At 42.5% G+C, this 10,902-nt stretch overlaps 1 protein-coding gene across 1 annotated transcript; it reads left to right on the plus strand.

Annotated features, from left to right (window-relative positions):
• Positions 1 to 1,396: 1,396 nt before the first annotated feature.
• LOC121747979 (arginine decarboxylase-like) lies at positions 1,397 to 4,346 on the plus strand. Its single transcript, XM_042142171.1, has one exon. The coding sequence runs from the start codon at positions 1,899 to 1,901 to the stop codon at positions 4,056 to 4,058; it is 2,160 nt and encodes a 719-aa protein (XP_041998105.1). The 5' UTR covers positions 1,397 to 1,898; the 3' UTR covers positions 4,059 to 4,346.
• Positions 4,347 to 10,902: the final 6,556 nt, after the last annotated feature.

Here is a 10,902-nt window from a genome sequence, read left to right on the forward strand (position 1 = left end):
ACGAACACGATAACAGCAAACACGAACACGACCCGTTAAGAAAACCTCAAACACGAACACGAACATGACACGAAATCCTCAGACACGAACACGACACGAACCCATTAACGACACGAACCAATTCGGGTCAACACGACACGATAACAACACGTACACGAGATGACACGATAACGACTCGATAACAACACGACCTGATAACGGTTAAACCTATTAAAAATGAAAATAATAAGAATTAATAATATTAAAATATTATTTGTTAACGGATAACACGAACACGACACGAACACGTATTGTTAACGGATAACACGAACACGACACGAACACGACACGAAATTTTCGTGTCCTTAACGGGTCAACCCGATAAGGACACGAACCCAATAAGCTCTGACCCAAACCCATTATTTTCGTACCGATTTGTGTCGTGTTATCGTGTCGTGTCAAAAATTGCCAGCCCTAATGGTAGCTAGTTAGGTAGGAAGCTGCATAGGAGAGAGCCATTCTTCTCTCTCTTTGAACCTGCACCAAAGTTGGTAGGTCCCACAAAATTGCCGCCACGCGGCATCTCGAAGCTGATTTATTAGCCTCCATAAAAGAATCGCCCCCACACAAAATTTATAAATCAGACTATAATTTCCCAAGCAAAAAATTTAACTCCGAAACTAACCAATAACTCTACCCTGGATAATTATATGCTCAATACTTATTATTTAACGATATTAATTAATTATCTTATTCATTTTAGATTATTTCATATTCCATTCACTCATTTACTAATTTTTTATTATAAATAGTGTGGTACATATCTCAAAAAATTCCTTTTTGCATTACTTAAAATGATAATTTATCTATAAGTTAATTTACGTTACATCTTTAAAATCTACCTTTAAATTATTAAAAAATTAATGATTACATGATGATTTACTTAACACCCAATGACAGTAACATATGTCAATCAAGAATAACATCGTTTTGGGTAGCAAACTTTGAAATTAAATTGTTTAAATTAAATTTGTAGTATTAAATGAAGTTTCTTTCACCTCAATTTGTGTTTCTTTTAGGCATATAGATTAAGAAATTTAATAAAATAAAATATGAGAGAAAATAAAATAAAAAAGATAAGAAAGTTAGGAATTTATTATATCGAGATTTACTTAGGATGAAGGGATAATGCAAATATAGTTAAAAACAAAATAAATTTATTGAAAGTTTGGAGATGATTAAATCATGATAACCTTTTAAAATTAGAATGTAATCTATGACGTCGAAAAGCGGCGAGCAAAAGAGAAAAAGAAAAGAAAAGAAAAATGAAATTAGGTCAAGTAGTGGGCCCCGCCTCCCATCCTCTGCAAATTTCACTATAAAATTATGCATCGGCCCTCATGCAATTCTCGCTCACTCTTCATCCGCAGCTTCACGTTCTATCTACACAATCACACAAACCCTAGCCCCCCTTTCTCTCTCTCATCCGCAGCCGTTAGGTTTCCGTCAATTCTCCCTCTCTCTCTTCCTCTTCTCAGCCTTCGCTACCCCTCTCTCCACCCAATTCCTCCAATTCTGCATGGTAGGATCCGCTTTCGAGAAATAGATTTGTTTGGTTTTCCGGTTCGGTGAATTCGTTTCCGAGCTTGATTTTCCCAATTTCAGCTTCTTCTGAGGGGTAGGCGTGGGGATTTCGGTGCCGTGTAACCGTGCCTTCGGTCACCGTTTTGTGATTCAGATCCCTTTTTGCTTCTTTTGAGGGGGTAGCCGGGGCTCCGGCCTCGGCGGCTTTTAAAGCCCCTATCTGTTACGACCTCATTCATTTCCGATATTTCCCCACCGTAACCTAATCAAATTCGATTCAAAATATTTTTTGATTCTTTTTTTCCTTTTTGCATTTCCCAATCCAATTTCTAGACATGCCTGCCCTCGCTTGCTGTGTTGACGCCTCCGTTTCCTCTCTTCCCTACGCATTCGCCAGCTGGGATAGCACTCTCCCCCAGATTCCGCCTCCTCCGACTGCCCCCTCCGCCGCCGCGGCACCCTGGACGGCCGACCACTCAGCGCTGCTCTACCGTGTGGACGGATGGGGCGCGCCGTACTTCACGGTCAATTCTAACGGCGACGTTTCTGTCCGTCCCCATGGCGCCAGCACCCTGTCCCACCAGGAAATCGATCTTTTCAAGGTCGTTAAGAAGGCCTCCAATCTGAAGAGTTCGGGAGGGCTCGGGCTTCAGCTGCCCCTCATTGTCCGCTTCCCCGACATACTGAAGGACCGCCTTGAATCTCTCCAATCTGCTTTTGATTTCGCGATCCAGTCTCAAGGCTACGAGGCTCATTACCAGGGCGTCTACCCTGTGAAATGCAATCAGGATAAGTTTGTTGTAGAGGATATTGTCAAGTTTGGCTCGGGCTTCCGCTTCGGGCTCGAAGCTGGCTCCAAGCCGGAGCTTCTTCTGGCCATGAGCTCCCTCTGTAACGGAAGCCCTGAGGCGCTGTTGGTGTGCAACGGATTTAAGGATGTCGAGTACATAGCTCTGGCATTGCTCGCGAGGAAGCTGCATCTGAATACTGTTATTGTGCTTGAGCAAGAGGAAGAGCTAGATATTGTGATCGACGTGAGCAAGAAGCTCGGTGTTCGGCCTGTGATTGGGCTCCGGGCTAAGCTGAGGACTAAGCATTCTGGTCATTTTGGTTCTACTTCTGGTGAGAAAGGGAAATTTGGTCTAACAACAACGCAGATTCTCCGTGTTGTTAAGAAACTGGAGCAGAACGAAATGCTTGATTGTATGCAGCTGCTGCATTTCCATATTGGATCCCAAATCCCGTCCACGGCATTGCTAGCTGACGGTGTTGGTGAAGCTGCGCAGATCTATAGCGAATTGGTTCGCCTTGGTGCCTGTATGAGAGTGATTGATATTGGCGGAGGACTTGGAATCGATTATGACGGCTCAAAGTCTCCCAATTCTGATGTTTCCGTCAGCTACACCCTTGAAGAGTATGCTTCTGCCGTTGTTGGGGCGGTGAGGTTGGTGTGTGACCGCAAGGGCATCAAGCATCCGATTATTTGCAGTGAAAGCGGCCGTGCAATTGTCTCCCACCACTCAATTTTGGTGTTTGAAGCTGTTTCTGCAAGCTCTCACGATTCTCCGCAGTTCCAGTCTCCTCCTGGGATTGAGTATTTTGAGGAGCAGTTGTCTGATGATGCTCGTGCTGATTACCGAAATTTGTGTGCAGCTGGCGTTCGCGGTGAATATGAGAATTGTTTGCTTTATGCAGAGCAGCTGAAACAGAGGTGTGTTGAGCAGTTCAAAGAAGGGTCTTTGAATATGGAACAGCTTGCTGAGGTTGATGGCTTTTGTGAATTGGTGTCGAAAGCTATTGGTCTTTCTGATGACCCTGTTCGGACATACCATATGAATCTGTCTGTTTTTACCTCAATTCCAGATTTTTGGGGCTTCGGCCAGTTGTTCCCTCTGATTCCTATCCACAGGCTGGATGAGAAGCCTGTAGTTAGAGGGATTCTGTCTGACCTGACCTGCGACAGTGATGGGAAGATCGACAAGTTCATCGGTGGAGAATCAAGTTTGCCTCTGCACAAATTGGATGCGAACGGCAGTGGGAATGGTGATCGGGCGGCCTATTATCTAGGGATGTTCTTGGGTGGTGCTTATGAAGAGGCGCTGGGTGGTGTTCACAACCTGTTTGGTGGCCCAAGTGTCGTGCGCGTGTCGCAGAGCAACAGCTCCCACGGCTTTGCTGTCACGCGTGCTGTGCCAGGCCCTACTTGTGGAGATGTGCTCCGAGTGATGCGGTATGAGCCTGAGCTTATGTTCCAGACTCTGAAGCATCGGATTGAGGAGTTTGCCGATGATGGTGGCAGCAGCAGCTTGGCGCTGGCTAATGGCCTAGCTTGCTCTTTCAATAACATGCCTTACTTGGCCAGTGCCGCCTCTTGCAGCCTGACTGCTGCCGGGGCTAGCAATGGCGGGTACTACTATTGCAGTGATGAGAGCTTTGCATCGTCTGGCGATGCTGTTGGTGCTGAGGACGAGCAGTGGTCTTATTGCATTGCTTGAGTTACATGTTTTTAGTTTAAATAAATGTCAGTTTACATCTCCCTGTTTGTTCTAGTTTGTGGTCGGGGTGTTGTTATTAACTTCTTAGTTGGGATCTGGTTGGTTCCTCTTTATTACTAAGGTGTTCATTTCTCTATTTTTGAATTGGTGATGATGAACGAGGATGTACGAACCAGGAAATTTGAGTCTTTAGCATGCTGTGTTGGGTAGTAGGGAGCTCAAAATTCCCAGCTTGTTCTATGTAATTGTTGATTTTCATTGCTATCTTAATCTACTATGTTTCAAGTATATTGTTTGATGTTAATATCTTTCATTTCTATTCTTGATTGGGTGCTTGGACTTGAATGGAAGTTTGAAGGTTTCAAATTAAGCCGTCAGTTAAAGACAAAAATGGACTGATTGGTGGCCGCTTTGCCAAAGGTATTTATTTGCTTTTGCTGGTCCTTGCAATTTTTATTACTTCTACTAGACTGCTAGTACAGAATTAGTGGCCATTATTTGCTTGCATACACTTGTGTTCCTATGTGTGTGGGGTATGCTGACTTTGTCTTGATTGGCTCTATGTTCTTTATTCTAAGGTTATTTTAAGTGGAGAAAGAGGCTCACATTACTTGTAGTAGTATTTCTATTGAAGGCGGTAGAATGTGTAAATAAGTTAATATATTGAGAATAATATGTTTAGGTTGTGAATGTCTATAATTGGAATCTGACTATTTTTTGTGGAGGTTCCAAAAAAAAGATGCGACTATTTTCTATGAATGGAGAGCTTATGAAATACAGCATTCATATCTTTAGATTTTTAGTAATCTTATTGTCTGTAGTGGTGGTGGTTATTCGGTTTCCTGTTATATTCTCCCTCTGTGAGGTGTCAAAATTGATGGCTGCAACTTGTTAATGCATGCTGTTATAGAGGCTAGCTTTTGAAATATGCTTTATCTCAGGCTTTGAGAGGTCACAAGTTTAGGAGTTGTAAATTTGTTGTTTGTGTAGTAGTATTCAAAAAACAGATACTTATGTCTGCCATATCTTTTCTCACCAGAACTGATGTGTGCTGTATTCTTGATAAGGGACTCTAGTTTTATTGTTGAGTATAAGCATTTTCTTATAGTTATCCAATAGTCAAATGGTGTATTCTGTCCACTAGTTTATTGAGCCTGAAACTATGATAAGACTTTGGAGATGGAATTCTTTTGATGATGATGTATTGAAACTGTATCCACCTTAGTCACAATGATGCTGGATATAATATATTATGTCTAGTCGAATTCGGATCTGTTCTTTTAACTGATATCCAACTTGTTGGTCTAAGCTTGTCCTAGATTAAAATGGCATGCCATGGCCACTTGTTTTGAGTTTTTGATATATGTGACTGGCCATCTGTGGTTGCTGGGAGTTGGATGAAGCTGGAAGATAAGCATTGTGCTTTTTGCAGTAATATGGCCCCATTAGAATTTAGATACTTGGATGAGTTGTATTATACATTATGTGCCATACATAAATTTGTTGACAACTTGGTGGAGTCAAAATTTCATCCTATTTTGATGTGTCTTCTTTGTTTTTTGCCCCTGCTTTTGACATAGCTACTTGATGTGTATATAATCTGTATTTATCCAGACACAGAATTTAAACTATAACTTATCTTTTTATGGAGAAGAAGTATATAAATTGATCTTCTCTGTTTCTTTTTTTCCTATCCCCATATTATTAGACATGGATGGTGGAACTATGACTGCAAGGTTCTTTTCGTGAGAACCATTGTTGAGCAAAAGGTCTGCTAAAAGAACAAAAACAAGCAATACAAAAGACACAAGAGAAGCGGCAACTAAGTCTAATCTCCTCAAACCCGAAAAACGAAAACTGCAGATTAAGAGTTAAAACTAATCGCAACGAAGCATCGGATCAGCAAAGAATGGCGCAAGAAAGGCACACCACCACAACTACCCAACCATTTTCAAAAAAAAACAAACAAGTAAAATACTAGTATTCCATTAAAAGTTGGTGCTAAAAAACCCCGGGCTACTTCTATCTTGTCCAGACTATTACTCATGTGCGTCAATAACAATGAAAAATTTGAGCACCAACTTTTAATCCATGTACCAAGTTTCGACGATAGTCATTTTATTTTATTTTTTTAATATGACCTCAATCAGAAGAGAGATTTTAAAAATAAAAAACAAAAACGGGCATCATTCGTAGTTCGATCGAACTAGCCGTTCTTGTGAATTAGATTTTGTTTAATAGGATTGATCGGGAGAGCTGAATTGGATATTGGAAGGTGAAATTCGAATTCATGATTTGTAAAAATCATGGATTAAATATGCCCGGTCAATGGTTTTGACCAAAGAATGAATGTGACGAGACATTTAATTTTGTGAAATTAAATGATATAGCGTCGATCTACATTTTACGTAGATAAATGTAGTATATTCACTTTCTCAAATCCGATTTCCAGTGAGTGAGAAATAGTGGATTAAAGTTGGGCATAATTAGCTTTTAATTAAAGCTTGGAGCATGTGCTTAGGGAATAATTAACTAGTGTTAATTATCCCACATTGGAAGATTAATACATCTTTAATGTGTTTAAATTAAGTGACTTTATGTTACTTAATAATTATAGTGGATCAAGATGGGTGAAAAAGCCCACACGCGCGCGCCGCCCGCCCCGCCCGAGCCCGAGCCCGTGGGCGCGGGCCGCGGGCCTCGGGCCCGATCCCGATCCCGATCCCGATCTCGATCTTGATCTTGGCAATTGGTCTTTGGGTGGTCTTTGGGCTTGGGGCGGTTACGAATCTGACATGATGAGTCTTCATGGCTCGGTTGACCCTGCATGGTGGCTTGGGGACGACACGCCAAACCGAAGAGCACTACCGGGGCGTATCTCGTCTTGCGGGAAGAGGCCTCCTCGACTCGGCTAAACATTCACGATTTTTTTGTTTCATTGTAATTCAGTTCAGTTTCGTTTCTTGTATTCCTTCTTTTGGGTTGTATTACGCCCGGCTTTTATCTCTTGTAATCAGTAGAACCAACAATCGCAAGACGAGATAGCTTGCTTTTGAAGGGATTTTTGACCTCTAAACTGAACTTAAAATTTCGAAACTTAATACACCTTTGCTGGAGATGTCGACGGAATCCAACACCACTGCTGCCACCACCACCGCCGCCATTCCTTCAACCATGGCGACCACTGGACCTGTCAACACGTCGTCGATTCCGACGATGATGCCCACTCCCGGGCGCTATCCTTCTTCCTCAACAACCCCTTGGGAGTTCGTTAACCCCCTTGGGCTCACTGGTGGATCCACTTCGAGTGGGTCGGTTGGTTCCACTTTTAGTGGTTCCTTCGGGTCCTTTAATGGATCGAGTGCTGGGGCCTTCGGGTCTCACACGGGTGTTGGGGCCTTCGGGTCTCACACGAATGCTGGGGCCTTCGGGTCTCATGCGGGTGCTAGTCCCTTCGGGGCTGGTACGACCATGGCGGGCTCTATGCCCAACATGAATGGTGGGGGCTCTATGCCCAACCATGTTGTTGGCTCCTTCGGGGGCAACGGAATTGGTTCATTCCAAGGACCAAGTGCGGCACCTATGGCACCAAGAATGATGCCACCTGCCAAGAAGCCACCAAAGTTTGGAGGATCTGACTTCAAGCGGTGGTACCAGAAGATGTTGTTCTACTTGACAACATTGGGCGTCGCCAACTTCCTCACGGAGAACGAGCCGCCCGCGCCAAGCGACCAAGAGACTAGGCTCGAAGTCATGGCGGACTATGAAGCTTGGAGAAAAGGGGATTATCTATGTAAAAATTTTATTTTAAGTGCATTAGATGATAGCCTCTATAATGTATACTCCAATGTAACCACATCTAAACAAATGTGGGAAAACCTAGAAAAGAAGTATAGCATAGATAATGCTGCAGGGACGGAACAAGTTGTAGCATCCAAGTTTATGGACTACAAAATGGTCGACTCTCGACCCGTCATGGAGCAAGTCCAAGAGCTCCAAATGATCATCCACTCATTAGTGGCTGAAGGGATGACCTTGCCCGACAAATTCCTAAGGTGCACGATCATTGACAAGCTCTCTCCAAGTTGGAAGGACTTCAAGAGTTATCTCAAGCACAAGCGAAAAGTGATCAAAAAGGCTAAGGGCTTCACCCCAAATGAGGCCAAAGCCAATCTGTTGGAGCGGGACGGACCCTCCAACAAACGCCATCGCCCAAACCGTCCAAACGACAAAGGGAAGGGAAAGCAGCCTTCAAAGAAGTTTGAAGGCGACTGCTACAAGTGTGGCAAACCAGGCCACTTTGCTAAAGACTGCCGCAGCAAGAAGAAGAAGCCGGCTGCCCACGTCATTGAGAAGGAATTCAAGGACTGGGATGAGAACGACCTCATTGCTGTGGTCACTGAAGAGGTCAACCTTGTCAACAACAACAAGGGTGGCTGGTATATTGATACCGGCGCTACTGCACATGTTTGTGCAGATAGGAGTATGTTCTCCACCTACAACAACGTTGAAGGGAGAAAGATAAACATGGGGAATCAAGCCTCGTCTGAAATCCTCGGAGTTGGTGATATAATCCTAAAGATGACGTCGGGCGTCTCAATCACCTTGAAGGATGCGCTGCACGTTCCGGACATCCGGAAGAACCTAGTTTCAGGATCAATACTAGTGAATAAGGGTTTTAAACTTGTATTTGAATCCGATAGGTTTGCATTGTATAAGTTTGGGAAGTCCCTCGGAAAAGGTTATGTAACCGACGGACTTTTCAAGCTTAGTGTAGCAACACTCCGTGTTCCAAAGCCACTGGCTAATAAGAATAAAGCATCTACTTCCTCTTATTTGATTGAGTCTTCAAATTTGTGGCATTGTAGATTGGGACATGTGAATTCAAAAGCTATTAAAAGATTAGTGAATTTAGATTTACTAAAGGCTAATGAATTGGATACCCAAGATAAATGTGAAATTTGTCTTGAAGCAAAAATGACTAAGTTGCCGTTTCACTCAGTTGAACGAAGCACAAAACCCCTTGAATTAATTCACACGGACGTATGTGATTTAAAGATGGTGCAAACAAGAGGTGGTAAAAAGTACTTTATCACTTTCATAGATGATTGCACAAGGTATTGCTACATTTATCTTTTAAGAAGTAAAGATGAAGCAATAGAAGCGTTAAAAAATTATAAGAACGAAGTTGAGAATCAACTTGGTTGTAAAATCAAAATGATTCGAAGCGATAGAGGAGGCGAATATGTAGCCCCGTTTGAGGAGTTATGCAACGCAAGTGGTATAATTCATCAAACAACTGCTCCATATTCACCACAATCTAATGGTGTTGCAGAACGCAAAAATCGAACTCTAAAAGAGATGATGAATGCACTGCTTCTAACTTCAGGATTACCACATAACATGGGGGGGAAGCTGTTTTGACAGCCAACTATATCTTGAATAAGATCTCTCTCAAAGGAAAAGATGTCACTCCTTATGAGTTGTGGAAGGGAAGGAAGCCATCCTACAAATACCTCAAAGTGTGGGGGTGTTCGGCAAAGGTGATGGTTCCTCCGCCCAAAGAAGTTACAATCGGACCTAAGACGGTTGATTGCATCTTCATTGGATATGCACTTAACAGTAGTGCATATCGATTTGTTGTTCACAAGTCTGAAATATCGACTATCACAGTAGGAACAACAATTGAGTCGAGGAATGCTGTATTTCTCGAAAATACATTTCCGTGCAAAGACAAGGAAAAAGTCTCAACCAATTCTGAGACAAGAATTGAAGAAGCCACTAGTTCTAAACAAGTGGAAGAAGAAGCCACTAGTTCTAAATCAGCAGATGCGGAACCTGAATCGCGCAAGCGTGCAAGGCCCGATCCAAAAGATACAGTACTAAGACGTGGTAATAGAGTCAGAACACCAAAAACTTTTGGTCCTGACTACATTGCTTTCATGTTGGATGAAGAACCAACATCGATAAAAGTAACCTTTGCTGGCCCAGACGGGCTGCATTGGAGAGAAGCTGTTCAAAGCGAAATTGATTCAATTTTGCTAAACCACACATGGGTGTTGGTTGATTTGCCCGAAGGTGCTAAACCTTTAGGATGCAAATGGGTTCTTAAAAGAAAGTTTAAGGCCGATGGAACAGTTGATAAATATAAAGCCCGATTAGTAGTAAAGGGTTTTAAACAAAAGGAAGGACATGACTTCTTCGATACCTATTCACCTGTAACAAGGATTACATCTATACGAGTGCTTCTCGCTATTGCTACATTGCACAATCTTGAGATTCATCAAATGGATGTAAAGACCGCGTTTCTAAATGGAGAACTAGAAGATGAAATCTATATGGAACAACCCGAAGGGTTTGTAGTACCTGGACAAGAGAAAAAGGTATGCAAGCTCGTAAAGTCCCTATATGGATTGAAACAAGCTCCATTGCAATGGCACTTGAAGTTTGATAATGTGATGTTATCAAATGGGTTTAAAATCAACGAGTGCGACAAATGTGTCTACATCAAGAGCACTAATAACGGTCATGTTATAGTGTGTCTCTACGTTGATGATATGTTAATCTTGGGTAGCAACACTCAAGTAATTAACGATACAAAGGCCATGTTAAAGAGAAACTTTGACATAAAAGACATGAGTCTAGCCGATGTAATTCTTGGAATGAAGATTCTAAGAACGAATGATGGAATCATCTTAAAACAATCACATTATGTTGAGAAGATATTGAATAAATTCAAAGCCTATGATGGCGCGCCGGTTAAGACTCCAATTGAACTCGACGTTCACTTGAGCAAGAACAAAGGCGAGCCCGTTGCTCAAGAAGAGTATGCACGGGTCATCGG

Source organism: Salvia splendens, chromosome 9 (genome assembly GCF_004379255.2).
Source record: "Salvia splendens isolate huo1 chromosome 9, SspV2, whole genome shotgun sequence".
Classification (NCBI taxonomy): Eukaryota; Viridiplantae; Streptophyta; class Magnoliopsida; order Lamiales; family Lamiaceae; genus Salvia; species Salvia splendens.